The following is a 17,069-nucleotide window of genomic DNA, read 5'->3' as shown; positions in this document are numbered from 1 at the left end:
CGCCGAAAAATCGCCGACCTCCTCCCAATGGCCGGCGATAAATCGGCGATATCCGGCGAAAAATCGCCGGATTATCGCCGTCGCCATTGGGAGTGCTCTGAAGCATGTGTAATAATCCAATTGTAATCAAGAAAGTATATCTTTAATTTATTATTATATTGTCGAATTTCCACGAGTCTATTAGATATAATTAATGTATCTCAAAGCATCTGTCTAGTCAGCCATAAGGTAGATCGCCAAAGACAAGATTAACCATCCTTAATTTTCAAGCCTAATCAAGAAAGTTGTACGTATTCCATGATGTTATCTTGCCCTTCATTTTATCTAGGACATAGGCATAAATGTAAAAGGGGAACATTGAGGTAATGACCTAGATCATGCACCACCCTCACACCCACCACTTCTATAATTAGTTTTTTGCAGTACTAACCTTCATTCCCGAGCTTGCATAGAAATCTTCCAACATTTTAGAAAATGCCTCAACAGCGGTGAGTCAGATGCTGACCGGGAGAATTCTTCTTTTGTTCTAGGGTGCTAATTACATTCCATCTTAATGAAGAAGAATAGATTTATTCCTATTCAAGGAGTGACGCATAACCATTATGCGTCTTTCTTAATGGAGTGACGCATAAGAATTATGCGTCTTTAGGTGACGCGTAACGATTATGCGTCTTTAGGGAGTGACGCATAACAGTTATGCGCCTTTTCCTAATGACGCATAATCATTATGCGTCTTTCAGTTGGTTTAAATCGGGCAGAAGCAGAAATCGAGCTTTCATCGCAGAGCAGAGGCGGATGCAGCAGCGGCGACTTCCAGCGGCTTTCATCGATCTTTTTCCGGCGAATTCGAGCTTTTCCCGGCAAAAATAAACATGAATAATGATGAATGTAGCTAAATTGAAGAACAATTACCGGAACTTATGGAGAAAATGTTGGAAATCCACCGAAATCGCCGGACATCACCGGAAATCGCATACACCCGTGAGGAATTGGAAGTGAAATCTGTTCTGTGTACGCATAACTGTTATGCATCACTCCCTAAAGACGCATAATCGTTATGCGTCACTCCATTAAGAAAGACGCATAATGGTTATTCGTCACTCCCTGAGGGGAATGAATCTATTCTTCTTTATTAAGATGGAATGCAATTAGCTTCCTAGAACAAAAGAAGAATTATCCCGATGCTGACCCTTCTAACAAACATGAAAAGGAGTCCAATCCTCCCGAATTTTCAATATCATGAACTAATCTTTCCATGCATAAGACAAACAAACAAGGGCACAATTGTTAAACCTATTCACAATTGTTTTCATCAACAGTTTATAGAGCACACTCAAAGAGAAATAGGTCAAAACTAGGTTATGAGGTTCCACATTCGGAAACAGACAAATCATCGTCTTATTCATCCTACAAAGAATCGTGCACTCCATATGAACCTCTTACGATTGATGCCAAAGCATGTTACCGAGTATCGGGGCAGGATGTCCATAAACAGCCAAGAGTAGAAAATTCATAATCGTGTCGTTCTCAATGCAACAGTGAACATACTGCGAACTGTGAAGCCATGCCCAGTATCTCTACATACCAGCTGTAATCATCTCATATGACTAAATACCCCCTAAAATTCCAATTGCTTAGTATTTCCATGTCTAAATTTCTTTATTGTTTTTTTTTTCATTTTCTTAGTAACATTAAAAGCAACTGTAATCGCTGGCAGAATTGCAGTTTTTCAATAATTTCTCTACATTTTTTTTTCTTAGTTTTTATCTTGTCTATTTTTAATTACCCGTAGTTTTTATTTTGCAAAACTGATTTCGAAATAATGATCTCATCACCAATTTTAAAAAAATACATTATAATAGTATTAAAGAATGTATGGTTTAAATTTTCAAAATCTCAGTTCTATGTAATTAAAGAATGTATGTTTTTGTAAATAACTTGCTTAAAACAAATTTAATTCATACTAAAATTTAGAAAGTATAATATTGCAGTAACGAAGAAAAAAACATTAAACAGAAATCAAAGATTCAGCCGAACTCTTCAACCTAAATACCTAATACTCATATATGATCTCATTAGGAATTAGGAAGGGAAAAGTTCATTTTTAAACTCTTCAACCTAATATATATCGCATATATAAGGGCGGGCGACATAAGAGCCATAACATGCATTAGGAAGGGCAAAATAAGAGCTAGAGCCACTGAGTACATATTTCCTTCCACAAAATACATTGTATCACTTGTTAACGATTCAAAATAAGATATCAATGTGTGTACATGCCCCAGAGTATACCTCACAATTGCTTTAAGTTCATTTTTTTTCAATTTTACATCATCAATCTAAAATGAAGCTCGGAATTAATTTAAAATACACAACTAGGCAATCAAAGTTTGTAGCTCCAATCATTCAACTTGCCCTTCTGAATTATGCCATGTTCAGTCAAATAGTCAACAAATTCATCAATCAGATACGGCCAAGCCCCTTCTGGATCATAGTTTGACAATGCAGGGTCTACTATCTGCATTCATGGAACAAATAAAATCCAAAACAGTCAGCAATTAGGTAAGTTTTTAGCTAACCAACACGATGCAACCTGAAGCTGCTGACGTTTTGACACATAGCGAGTACAGATTCCGAATTTTAGGTCATTTCCTTCTATTATTTGCAGGTGGTAATGCAAATAGTGATGACATGCTTGGTCAAAATTTGGATTAGAATTAGGATGCAATGACTCAATGAGCACAGAACTGTAACATAATAAAACAGGGAAGGAAATAGGAAGATATGCAAGAGAGTTTGTATTCATCAATTACCCTTGCAAATTCCAAAAGCTGGGACCAGGTATCACGAGAAATTGCTTTGTTATGCCTAGCCTGAATCAGCAAATAAACACTCAATGTATCAACAACACATAACCAGTACAAAAACCAATTTCCTGAGACTGATGGAAAATATAAATTATAATATGGAAAATTGAAAGACCTTCTGAATGACTAATCTTAATCAACAAATGTATCTTAAAATATGTCAGAAACTTTAGTTAAGTCCTACAATGGTATGAGATAAAAATGACCAAGGATATACTACCTCCGTCCATGAAAATTGTCCCATTTTTCCATTTCCGTCCGTCCCCCAAAATTTGTCCCATTTCACTTTTACCATTTTTGGTAGTGGACCCATATTCCACTAACTCATTCCTACTCACATTTTATTATAAAACTAATATATAAAAGTAGGACCCACAATCCACTAACTTTTTCAACTCACTTTCTATATTACATTTCTTAAAACCCGTGCCCGGTCAAACCGGGACGAATGTTCGTGGACGGAGGTAGTATAAATATCCATCCCATTTTTCTCAATTATCTACTGTGCAGAACACTCTAAACACGATTTACTCCTTTTCAATATTTGATTTCACTTTTCTAATCCTTTATCATCATTACAGTACAGTAGGACCCGCTGCTTAAATATTATTCTCTTCAGACTAACCACAAAACATTTCATCTTTGCATATCAACCAAAACGTGGAAAAATAATCAAACATATTTTTACCTTTCTAACTTATATATCGAAAATATCAAATCCTTCATCACAGCAAAATCAAACTTTCACAAAAAATAAAAAACAAAAAAGGAAGAAAAAAAAAGGCTCCCTAAGATTTCATCATCATTTTTTTAGTTGGAGAATGGGAACAGGACTCCAACCGCGATCTCTCACCCTTATGGGTGAGAATTACTTATATTTTCAGTTCAAAGAAAAATAATTGAGTAACTCATTCACCAATATCAAGATTCAAGAGACAAGTTGTTCTACCTGCAAGAACTGGCACCAATGATCAACTAGTGGCCATTGCTTTTCTGCAAACAGCAACTGCCACATCCCAATTGCAGTATCTAATGCCAAAGACTTCTGGCCCTGTACTTAACATATATTTAGAGTTCATTACTGAAATGAAAGTTAAACTTACAAAGAAGTCTGATACATGACTTATGATGCATCTTCATGAAGAACGAATTGTGATGGCTTGCAGTACAAGTACAACCAAACAACCAGAGAATAATAAGATGAAATTGGAGATGGACAAAACTGGGTGTCATTACGAACTAGAATAAGTACTTCAAGATGAAGACAACATGTCAGCCGAATGCAATATTGACTTATACAGATTTTGGTGCTTATGCTGTAGGAAGGTGTGGCCGGACTGAAGTAATGAATACACAGAGACTATTTCCAATGTTCAAGCATTTTTATACCAGCAGTATTAATTCTGGCAGATAATCCATTCTAGTGAGATATAGTACTTAAACCAGTGTTGACAGAAGCGTGTGGCGTGGCGGGGGGATCAGATGAAAATTTGGGGCGCGGGACGACGAGACCACAAATTTTTGCCTTTTCATACTAAATGAAATAAATATATAGATCTAATGTTTATAACAAACCCAATATATAAATTTAGACATGAATAGAGCTCAAATGGAAAATAGAAAAACAATTCATAACTCAAAATAAATACTCCCTCGGTCCCTGAAAATTTGTCACTTATTTCCATTTTTGTCCGTCCCCAAAAATTTGTCACCTTTCACTTTTACCATATTTGGTAGAGGACCCTACATGCACTAACTCATTCTCACTCACATTTTATTATAAAACTAATATATAAAAGTAGGACCCACATTCCACTATCTTTTTCAACCCACTTTCTATTACATTTCTTAAAACCCGTGCCAGGTCAAATGGAGACGAATTATTAGAGACGGAGAGAGTACAATTGATAACATTGTTAGAAAATAGAAATTTTTCAAAGCAAATTAAATAACATAAAACAAATAACTAAATTATACTCCCTCTGTCCCCTAAAAATAGAAACCTTAGAAACAGCACGTGTTTTAATGCTAAATTGGTAAAGTAAGAGACAATGAAAGAAAAGTTTCTATTTTTAGGGGACGGACCAAAAAGGAAAGAGTATATTTCGGAGGGAGTATCATCTTCACTCAAATGATAGTCCTCTTCTCCTTCATCAGACCCAACCAAGTTAATCTTTATTCTCATTATCCACAAAAGTATATGTAGACTTAGTTTGAAGAATTTTCACTTGTATTTGTGTTGCTTCTAACATGGTAAAATGGTTCGTTCCAACGCACCAGAAGGCTCTGCCAACATCTCTCCATTTTAGTGAATTATTTTCAAAGACACTATCATCATCTCCATCATCCTACCAAGTAACCATTCATTTAGAAGTATAGGATCAATGGTGTCGTTATGTAGAATTTACGCTCGAGCGCTCTATTGTACTTCACAAACAACAAGTCATTCAAGCGTTCTTGTGTCGGATGATACCTCTTTTTGCTATGTATCAAATTGAAAATGAAAAGGAAAATAAATGACATGTATCGGTTTCTTAAAAAATATAAGCAATGATTACATTCTTTTACACTAGAGATTGCCTAAATTCCATGTCTTCCATGTTGAAAAACACTCCAACTCCTCTGATGCATGTCATTTGTTTTCTTTTCATTTTTAGATCCATAGAGGAATCATCCGGCGAAAGAACGATTGAATGACTTGGTGTTTGTGAAGTACAATAGAGCACTCGAGTGTAGATTCAACACAAAGGATACCACTAATCATATACTCCTAAGTGAAATTGATGACGGTAATGAATGGTTACTTGGTAGGATGGGGGCATGGTAGGATGGAGGCAGTGTTGTCAAAATCGCACTCGGGTGCACTTGGGTCGTGGGTCGTAAGGGTCGAGACCAAAGTCGCCCCATTGTGGGTGGGTAGGTGGGACGAGATTCGGATCTCAGTTGGGGCAGCTTGGGCGGCTAGGGCAAGCGTCTGGGGCAAGGAAGAAGGTAGAGGAAGACGAAGAAGAGAGCCAGTTTGAACGTACAAGAGAAATGCTTTACTTTTTCAGCTTCATAAAGAAATCTATTTCTCCCTCTTCCTCGACAATTGTGCACTTTTTACTTTTTCAGCTTTATAAAGGAAGCATGTGACCTTTTTACTATCTCAAAAGTATCACCCGTCTTTCTAAATTACTAAAGTTGTATTTATATGCCTCTCGCTATTGTATGTATATTACACCATATCACTATGAGAAGGCTATATAAATAAGCTATATAAATAATAACTTAGGTACACTTGTCCAGAGCCTTTGTCCTAGCGGCAAGGAGCTTAGACATTATGGTATGAGGTGCCGAGTTCGAGCCCTCTTGACATCAGTTGTAATTTCCTCCTTTCTATAAGAGTTTATTTGTAATTTCCTCCTTCATATAGGAGTTTAAAAAAAAAAAAAAAAAACCTTAGGTACACTTCATGTTATCATACAACTTATTATGAGTAGTAAAATTTCTTTACCCATTAGTATCTATTAGTAGCAGACACTTGCATATTAAAAAGAATGCAATGTGGGTTAAATCAATTTTTAAAACTATCAATTCGCCCCGATTCGTGGGTCCCTCACCCCGACGCCCATCGCCCCGCGACCCGGATTCCAGCCTCATCGCCCCGGACTGACTTGCAATCCTAACAACTGGATGGAGGATGATGGAGATATGATTTTGCCTTATGATTCACTGAGATGAAGAGATGTTGGTAGAGCTTCTGGTGTGTTGGAACCATCTTACCATACTAGAGGCGGCGCAAATACAAAGGAAAATGCTTTAAGCTCTAAGTCTACTTATACTCTTGTGGATGAAAATGATGAAAATGAAAATATTAACCTAGTTGGATCCAACGAAGGAGAAGAGGACTATCATTTTGAGTAAGATGATATATAACTTAGTTATTTGTTTTATTTTATGCAATTTGCTTTGAAAAAATTCTATTTTCTGACATTGGTATCAATTATTTATATTGAGTTATGAATTGTTTTGATATTTTCTATTTTCCATTTGAGCTCTATTCACGTGAATCACATCTAAATTTATTTGTAAACATTATAAACATTAGAGCAATATACTCCCTTTGTCCGCGAATACGAGTCCTGTTTTTCCATTTTAGTCCGTCCGCAAATAGGAGTCCCGGTTCACTTTTACCATAAATGGTAATAGGATCCCACCTTCCACTAACTCATTCCACTCACATTTCATTAAAAACTAATATACAAGTGGGACCCCTATTCCACTAACTTTTTCCACCCACTTTTCTTAACATTTCTTAAATCACGTGCCACCAAGAAATGGGACTCCTAATGGCGGACGGAGGGAGTATATATTTGATTTAGTATGAAAAGGCACAAACATTCAACCAAATTCGGGGTCCGCGACCCGAATTTTCACCTTGTCGCACTGGCGCGCCTTGCGCTCCTGACAACCCTGATTGTGGTGCAAACTAAGTCTGTCTGAAGTTGTTATTTGTACAATAGCATATCCTCACATGCCTTAATCTATTTAAGTTATGAAGCCTCTATCTCTTTAAATGGTGAAGGGACTAAAACACTCTTAAGTCTTAAGTCATTGCATTCCCATGCTTAGTGGTGCAGAGCTGGCAAACAATTAACACAGAACTAATTACATTTTCAAATTTCAATCATATAAATATGGCTTCTCAGGCTGCCTAAGTAGTTCTCATCAAATATGATCAAGATTAGTTAATTAGGGCCAATTCAGTACAGAAAGTTACCTTCTCTTTTGCCCACCCAAAAGCATAATTATAGATCTCCCGAAATTTTTCTGGATAAATTATTAAGAATTAGTTAGCAACAGAAAAGGAGATATGCTCAGTACTAGCAAGAAACTTTTTTTAAACATCAAAATCATTAATTTCTTCAAACTTTAAGCATGAAAATAGGTTCTACATTGTGCAATATATTTTTGCTGAAAAGATTAGAGAACAGGTCATGGAATAAAACATATAGCATTCAATATTAATGAGTAATGACAGAAAGGATTTTAAGAAGCCATCTAATGAAATACTGAATTGGATAAACAAATCATTTTCTAAACTAGTGACAAGAGTCGCAAGACAACAATACATACGTTCATCTTTCAGTTCAGAACGCATAAATGGTATCCTTTCTTTAAGCTTTTCCATCGAATCAATCCTGTGAAAGGCCATCAGCACAAGGTGTTCAATCAAGGGAAAGGAAGATAAATAAATATAAGAAGCTTCAGAAAGAGTACTCAATACTCACCCAAGTGATTGCAATCCAGTGATGAACTCTTGCTTTGAAAATTCACACATGGTAGCAGCCTTCATATGCCATGAGACAACCAACTACAGAACATAGCATATTGAAACATAAATGGGAATAAATATAATCCTGATATTAACTAACTTACATATTTTATCTTTTTGGTCACAATACATAACCAGCCAAAATTTTCATAACCAGGCCCATTAACTAATGTGAGAATATTAACAACAGCACTTATGTTATTAGTATCTGGACCACCTGTTCCATACCTTGATGAAGGCTTTTCCAAATTAACCAATATCCTATTAACTTATGGCAACGTACACAAGTCACTCGAGAATAAATCCCCACCCTTAAACCAAAATTTCACTTGATAATAATCACTCAGATAATAAATCACTCAGGTGAAAAACATTAACCAATATATAGCAGCTTCAGATAATTTTGGGTGATTGCCACTAGAGAGTACTGATATCCTGCGCCTACAGTTTGTAGAAAAGAATCCTATGCAACCAATAATCATTGTAAATTGTAAAAGTACAAAAAATTAGGAACTTCTGTACTTCTGACTATTTTCACTAGTCTAATACTATCCTATACGACTACCCTAATCCTTATATTGAAAGTTTAAACCCTTTAGTACTAATAGATTTAGAAATTATACACTATGTGCATTAAAAACAGACCAGAATGTTTTTTTAAAATTAAAATACAATAAGTAGTAGCTAAAACACAGAACCCCTCAACCATATCTTTGTCCCCCCAAGGCCTCAACCATATCTTTGTCACATAAAACCTTTTTTAATGTTGTTAAACATTATTATTGAACCACTGATCAAGCAAATTTGAAGTCTATTAGTAGAAATTGGATTCCTTAGTGTTATCACATGAAGATGCTATAAGTTCAAGAGAAGATTTAGCATGTAAAGTAGATATATCTCTATGATACAATTTTTTTTTATTGTTGAATATCATCATCGAAGTACTGACCAAGCAATTTAGTATCTACTTTGTTAAAACCAGAGTTTCTTTGTTCTTTTTTTGTGCAGGGGGAGGGGGTGGGGGGTTGGTACAATGGTGCTAAATGACTGACAAATAAGAACTAAAAACAAAAGCAACCAACTAAGGTTTTGATTCTCAGTCACTGAATGAAAGATAATATGCTTCAAGAGAAAGATCATAGCAATCCCACCAAATTGAGAAATTATAGAACTCTAGATACACAGGTTCAGATGTAACTTACCATGACAATATCTTGTGGATCAACCTAGTAAAAGAAAAGCATTCTGCACGTTACTGGTGTATTCACACACTGTAAAAAATATATAAAGAAGATAGACAGGGATCTTCTTCTCCAAACATTAAAATAACTGAGAGGCACTCAATCACCTGAAGGTCAGTGCACAGGAGGGTAATTCCATCAACCAAAATCATATCAGCATAGGGATCTGAAAAATAAGACAACTTGTAATACATTTGACAGGAAAGGAATAGGATCTAGAAGGACAAACATGATCGTGTGGCATGCCTCAATTCAAAGAGGATTAATTCAATTGTTTATGTTTTTGGAAGCATGGTTTCCTATAGTCTCATAGTCTGGCAGAGTTACAGTTAACTGCAGTTGGGTTCAATGTGTGAGGACAAGATTTCTTTTTGGTTGTGAGAGAGGGAACATCCAAAAAGAAAATGAAGACTGAATGTCTCATGCATTTTTACGAAGAATGAAAGCCTTCTTGTGTCAGAACAAGATCAGATAAAGGACTAAAGGAGATAGAAATGGAGCAAATTTAGGCTTTTCTTATTGTTACTTGAATTTTTTAAATTGCAATTCAAAAATAGACAGCAAGTGTGCGAGAAGATCCTAGTGTTTATGAAAATGTATGTTCATGTGTATTAGCAAATGAAATCGTCCAATCAAGGGGCTAGATGAACCAATTTTGAAAGTTAATGTACTATGTGCACCCCATGAAATATTATAGGGGCTGCATGGACTATCCCAATTTAAGCCATCCCCAAGAGACGATTTCAAAAATGAAGATGTTGGACAAAAATTAGGAAGACAAAATGCAGTCATCACAATCACAATATAATAAATTAAGAGATTACCTTTGTATCTATTGTAAAGCTCCTCTAAATGCCTAGTGTCAGCAGCAGACCTTACATGGGAATGGCTATAGAATATGTCAAATGCTCCTTCAAATTGCCAATCACTAGCCTTCAATGCTTGGACAGCAACTTTTTCACTGCATATATATAGTAGCCAAACTGCAGGATCACTATATACAAATTGAAGTGCAAAGAATACAACGTTATAAGGACCAAGAAGTGAAAACCAATGGATTAATTAATTTGAAGTGTGGTCCTGTCCTGCCCTCTAGTAATTGTCAGATAAGATAAGGGGTGGAAATTAAATCACACCCCTGGTAAAATGGTATCAAAGGGTGAAGAGTATTTTAGTGAATGATTTATCCCAAACATGATATGGATAGTCCAACACTAAAGCATCAATAACTAAAGTAAACAGTCAGTAAAGGAAGATACGTTATTTGCATAAAGCAAAAAAGAGATCAACCACTATATTGATGCAGTTTGATATATAGTTATCCTTAATTTAACTAAGAAAGGACCAGAACGGCAGAACCTCATTGAAACCATGAAGTACCCCACACCCCCAAAGGCCAAAATATAAACAAAAAAAATGACAGCGAATCTGCATAAAGAAGCACATAGGTAACAAGGACAAATTTCATCAAGAAATTGGACAGAAATTCAAGTCCAAAATTGAGTACTCAAGGTACCTCGACCCAGTAATAGACATGAATTGTTGCACTTTGTCACGCTGCCCTCTGCCCAGCTTGTTCTGCCAATAAATAGCTTATCAGTAATTCAATTGTGCATAAAACTAGAAGAAAAACGAACAAGTTGATTAATTTTCAGCTCGTTTTTGGAAACAAACTAACTGAGGAATTCACTTGAGCAAATCATTACACCATCAATGACACTTCGAACACAAATTACGGCTTATATAGTGTTTGAAATACTTTGAAGTTTATGTATTAAACATATTAAGCTGGGAATTAAAGCTTTAACATGAATTGAGCAATAAGCGATAACATCCACCAAATATATTGATAAATAGAGCACCAACCATGTTGAGAAGAGCAGAGAAACCCTAATTGTCGAGATTTGTTCCAATTATCGAAGGCTGAGACCAGAACGACGCGAAGATGAGCTAGGGCTACGATTAATTGGAAGAATTTTTACTCCAAGGCGCCCACAGTATTCCTGTTCTCTCTTTATTAAATTTATGTTCTCTTCCTTTTTGGTGGATGGATTCCTTCTCTGCTGTTTCTTTACAAGTTGTAGAAGGCTCACGATTGGTAGGCCCACAGCTCCTCTAGAGTAGATCCCTCCTCCATCCAACTTAAATAAATCCATTTGATCAAATTATGATCAATCACAAATTATGAATTTTATAATATTTTTAATTGTAAAAAATTTTAGAAGACGATACTGTATAAGTGGTCAAATGTTTTATCCATATTAGTATTTTCTATTTTCCACATTTTACATGTTTTTCCTTATAAGTTACAACTCAATTATGGGACATTTATAAAGGTTAATAAAATTATGATATAACTGACTATTTTAAAAATTATGAAATGCACAAAATTGGTGCACTATATTCTTTAAAAATAACAAATTGCCCCAAAAATATAAATATTTGTTAAACATGTTTAACATACTCCAAACTTAAAAATTCAGCAAAACAATTGCGAAATTTAACATTATTTATATTTATCCTACAACAAAATATCATTAAAATCTACGCATGTAGGGCTCGTTCGCTTCGTCTCAATTGGAAAATGCATAAATATTTATTGCCTTAATTGTATCAAGGTGGTCCTACCAAGCTGTAAATATGTGTGTGTTTGGTGATCCATATTTGGCTGACAAGACGCATTGGTCTGCAACATATGAAGACTTTTTTTTCCCTATTATTTATCATTGATTCTTGTACTACCTCCCCCCCCAAATAATGCGGTAATATGAACACCACACTATGACTCGAACCCAACGACATTTTGAAACGCAAGTTGTTCACAAATGCATTTTCCTTTTTTGTGTTTTTTTAAGATTCCACATTAGTTATCCCCTCGTGTTGGGCGATCACTCATGCTTTGAACATAGGAGCAAATTTAATCTAAGATTTAGGGATTTGGAAATGGGCGAACAAACAAAGGCCGAGGCGGCCCGGTGGCTGTCGACAATGAGTGACGGAGACTGCTGAGGCAACGCGACTGCTCACGAGCTGGACTTTTTAAGACGGAGGGACGTAATTGTGATGGCGCTGGTGAGGGGCTATTGGTTGAAGTCGGCGGCGGCGAGCGCAGCGAGAACAATGGAAGGTGCAGTCGACATGAGTGAGTGAGTGAGAGACATTGTTTAATATTATTAATTGTTTGTATATTTATTTATTTTCTGGTAAAAATATTGGAGGGGAAGTATGCGGTGTCGCAACGCAGAAAAGGTTTGGATCTTCGAAGCTGTTTCTTCGTTTAGGGAGAAGAGGGTAGTGAGAGAAAGTAGCAACACAATTTTGAACCCTCAAATGCACTAGACTGTGTAAATGGTGGGAACCCCAAAAAGTTGAGGGACGATATAGTTATTTCACAACCAATTCCGGTGAACTATAGCAGACAAGATTTCCAAAATCAAGTGCTCCGCTTGAATTATTTCAGCCTAAAGTCAAGGTGTACAGTGCGGGTCGCAGCTACAAACTAGGGCCATGCATAGATAGTTAGTGAATACCGAATCGACGACTTTCTCATGATTTGACCCCATTTATGCTCAATTAATGAACACCGAACGGGCCTGTAATATATTATTGATAATTGATATGACCTATGCGACTCAAATTGATAATGTGATTAAATATGTGTTAGTGTACCGTCAAACAAATAATACTGTGAATATGAAGATCTAAATATGGATAGTAATACAATGCAAACTCTAAACTTTTCAACGTAGTGTCAACATAATATCAACATAATGTCAATACAATGTCAACATGATGTCAACCGTTGACACGATGTTGATATTTTAAATAAATGTTACTCCCTCCGTCCCATATTTACAGTCACATTTAGTTATGGCACGGGTTTTAAGAAATTGGTGGAGTGTGTAACTAATGAAGTGAGAGGTGGAGTGTGTAATTAATGAAATGAGATGGTGGAGTGAGATGATGGAGTGTGTAATAAATGAAGTGAGATGATGGAGTGTGTAATAAATGAAGTGAGTTGGTTGAAGGTGGGTCCCTTTTTGACTTTTTGATTTTTTTTATTTTTGTTTTGATTTATTTTAATGTAGATAATGACATTTGGGTATAATTTTAGTGAATAATGAGGTAAAATTTTATGTCCAAATATGGAAAATTCTAAATGTGACTATAAATGTGGGACGGACTTTTATGGCAAAATGTGACTATAAATCTGGGACGGAGGGAGTATTTTGTTATCTGTTAACATTTTCTAACAATCCAAATCATAATTTAAAGTTTGTACAATATATAGAATTTGCATTTGATTAATCTCTATAGATATAGACTCAAATTTAGGTTTGTCACGTCATATATAATTGATCTCAAAATTCTAAAGTGGTAGTAATATTCACCTTTTTAGTTAGTTATATTTTGCTAGTTGAGTTCATTTTTTATTCTTGCAATAAAAATATACATATACTTTAATTAATTAAAATACATTCCTTTAATTAATCAAAGAGTGATTTAAAATAAAAAAAATTGTAAATATAAATTTCACTGGTTTAATTATCAATAATTAAGTAAACAAAAGCAGAAAATTTTACAATGTGCAGAACTGTCATAGAATTAAACTGATTTCCTTAAAAATAACACTCTCCATATTATATTGGAGGCTTATCTGTTTTTAATGAGACCTCTCTCTTAGTTCGTGCTTTTATCAATAATTATGTTTATTTTTGTTTATATGACTTTAGAAGTATTAATTAATATGGACGAAATACATCCCTTTCAATATATATTACATGTGCATACGTGTTTGGATCTATATATCGAACTTTTAATACAATAGTATGATGACAAATAGTTGAATATGAACAAAAAACAAATTATAATACAATTTTAAATAATAAATACAAAATAAATTATATTTTATATACAACATATATCAAGTTTTTAACATAGATACTTTTGCTTTCTTTAAATACTACAATTGCTTGTTCACTTACAATATAGTTTAGTCGAATAAATTGACTGTTGGAATCTATGCCGGTCAATGGACTTTGACCAAATTATAATGTCAATGAGACATTTAATTTTGTGAAATTAAATGATATAGCGTCGATCTACGTTCGGAGTAGATGACTGTGGTATATTCATTTTCTCAAATCCGATTCCCGGTGAGTGAGAAATAATGGATTAAAGTTGTGCAAAATTGCAAACTTAATGAGCTATGAGAGAAGCTTAGGGAATAATTAAGAGAGTTAATTATCCCACATTGGAAGTTAAAACCTTATTAAACTAGTATTTAATAAAAAGGATTATTACATGTAATAATTATAGTGGACTAAGATGGGCTGTAAGAGCCCACACGCGCGCGCCGCGCGCCCCGCCGCGTGCCGCGTGCCTCGAGCCCGTGCCCTTGTCCTTGTCCTTGGATCTTGGCAATTGGTCTTTGGGCTGTTCTTTGGGCCTGGTCGTGGGCTTGGTGCTTGGGCCTGGCCCAAGGCTAGTGGGTCTAGTTCTTTTTAGACCACCACCGTTTCCACGTCAGCGAGCCAAGCGGGATGACAACTCGTCAGTATGACGCGGTAAGCCAACTTGGCTGACACGTGACAGTCCACGTCATGAACAAATCTAGAAGCTTCTAGATTCAGACTCTCAGCTCTGTAACGGCTTGTAACGCCTTGTAACCGACGACCGTTACGGTCTAGCATTGATGACAACCATCAAGGTTGTGTTGACCCCTGCAGTGGACTGAGCCTATAAATAGGCTAGTCATTTTAGCATTCTAGACACAGAAACTAGAATCCACACTCTGCATCATGGACTCTCTCCTCCCTCTGCATTGTTCTTCTGTCGAAGCTCTGCCCTCTCCTCCATCCAGTTCGCCGGAGCTCTGTTGATAGCGGTGCTGCTTCACCAGAGACGCAACCGTTTTATCTTTGGGGACGAAACGCAGATCCGAAGAGCACTACCGGGGCGTATCTCGTCTTGCGGAAAGAGGCCTCCTCGACTCGGCTATTCCCTATTCTACGGTTTATAGTTTTGATTTCCGTTTGTAATTTTCGTTTCAGTTCTTTTCTGTATTCATTCTTGGGTTGTATTACGCCCGGTTATCTCTTGTAACTCCATAAATCCAACAATCGCAAGACGAGATATAACTTGCTTTTGAAGGGATTTGGACCTAAAACTGAAACTAAAACTTTCGAAACTTTAATCACCTTTGCTGGAGATGTCGACTGAATCCAATACCGCCGCTGCCACCACTTCGGCCACCACCGCCGCCATCATTTCCTCCACTATGGCATCCACCACGATGATGCCAACTCCCGGGCTCTATCCATCTTCATCAACAACCCCTTGGGTGTATACTAATACCCAGGGGCTCACTGGTGGATCCACCTCGAGTGGGTCAGTTGGTTCCACTTTTAGTGGTTCCTTCGGATCCTTTAATGGGTCGAGTGTTGGGGCCTTCGAGTCTCACACGAATGCTGGGACCTTCGAGTCTCATACGACTGCTGGGGCCTTCGGGTCTCATGCGAGTGTTGGAACCTTCGGGTTCGGCATGGGTATTGGCTCCTTCGGGACCATTGCGACCATGACGGGCTCTATGCCCAACATGAATGGTGGGGGCCCTATGCCCAACCCTGTTGTTGGCTCCTTCGGGGGCAACATGAATGGTTCCTTCCAAGGACCAAGTGCGGCACCTTTGGCACCTAGAATGATGCCACCCACCGAGAAGCCACCTAACTTTGGAGGATCTGACTTCAAGAGGTGGTACCAAAAGATGTATTTCTATTTGACAACATTGAGCGTCGCCAACTTCCTCACGGAGAACGAGCCGCCCGCGCCAAGTGATCAAGAGACGAGGCTCGATATCTTGGCGGACTATGAAGCATGGCGCAAAGGAGATTATCTTTGTAAAAATTTCATTCTAAGTGCATTAGATGATAGCTTGTACAATGTATACTCCGTTGTAACCACATCCAAAGATATGTGGGAAAGCCTAGAGAAAAAGTACAGTATCGATAATGATGCAGGTATTGAACATGTTGTAGTATCCAAATTTACGGACTACAAGATGGTCGACTCTAGACCGGTCATGGAACAAGTTCAAGAGTTCCAAATGATCATCCACGGACTCGTGGCTGAAGGGATGATTTTGCCCGACAACTTTATACGGTGCATACTCATCTAGAAGCTTCCTCCTAGTTGGAAGGACTTCAAGCACTATCTCAAGCACAAGCGAAAGAAGATGAGCCTTGAAGATTTGATCGTGAAACTACGCATCGAGGCCGACGTGCGCAAAATTGATCAAAAGGCTAAAGGTCCATTTGAGGCCAAAGCCAACTTGTTGGAGCGGGGCGGTCCCTCCAACAAATGCCCTCGCCCAAATTAGAAGGACAAGGGGAAGGGAAAGCAGCCTACAAAGAAGTTTGAAGGCGAATGCTACAAGTGTGACAAAATTGACCACTTTGCCAAAGACTGCCGTAGTAAGAAGAAGGAGCCGGCAGCCCACGTCGTTGAGAAAGAGTTCAAGGATTGGAATGAAGATGACCTCGTTGTCGTGGTCACTGAAGAAGTCAACATTGTTGACAACAAGGGCGGCTGGTACATCGACACCGGCGCTACTGCTCATGTCTGCTCAGATAGGAGCAAGTTTGT

At 37.0% G+C, this 17,069-nt stretch overlaps 1 protein-coding gene across 2 annotated transcripts; it reads right to left on the bottom strand.

The window, feature by feature from the left end:
* Positions 1-2,185: 2,185 nt before the first annotated feature.
* Positions 2,186-11,537, bottom strand: LOC125195769 (defective in cullin neddylation protein). Of its 2 annotated transcripts, XM_048093988.2 has the most exons (11): positions 11,292-11,537; positions 10,942-11,003; positions 10,250-10,386; positions 9,533-9,591; positions 9,387-9,410; positions 8,141-8,223; positions 7,986-8,050; positions 7,630-7,679; positions 3,817-3,918; positions 2,814-2,873; positions 2,186-2,518 (listed from the first exon to the last, which is right to left on the bottom strand). In XM_048093988.2, exons 1-11 carry the CDS (start codon positions 11,292-11,294, stop codon positions 2,384-2,386), a joined length of 780 nt encoding a protein of 259 aa, XP_047949945.1. In that variant the 5' UTR covers positions 11,295-11,537; the 3' UTR covers positions 2,186-2,383. The 2 variants fall into 2 exon arrangements, with proteins under 2 accessions (XP_047949945.1, XP_088912592.1); XM_089056466.1 differs by lacking the exons at positions 10,942-11,003; positions 11,292-11,537 and adding an exon at positions 10,785-10,813 and having other exon boundaries at positions 10,250-10,419.
* Between the last annotated feature and the right edge of the window lie 5,532 nt (positions 11,538-17,069).

This window comes from Salvia hispanica, chromosome 4 (genome assembly GCF_029641045.1).
Source record: "Salvia hispanica isolate PSC_SH4W2 chromosome 4, Shi_PSC_v1, whole genome shotgun sequence".
Classification (NCBI taxonomy): domain Eukaryota; kingdom Viridiplantae; phylum Streptophyta; class Magnoliopsida; order Lamiales; family Lamiaceae; genus Salvia; species Salvia hispanica.
This window is presented reverse-complemented; position numbering and strand designations above follow the sequence as displayed.

Excerpts from the sequence above, each read along its gene's own strand:
- LOC125195769 (XM_048093988.2), bottom strand. Across the intron at positions 9,411-9,532 it reads TCCTGTGCACTGACCTTCAG|GTTGATCCACAAGATATTGT; the intron begins GTGATTGAGTGC and ends TTCTTTTACTAG. Across the intron at positions 2,519-2,813 it reads AGCTTTTGGAATTTGCAAGG|ATAGTAGACCCTGCATTGTC; the intron begins GTAATTGATGAA and ends CCATGAATGCAG.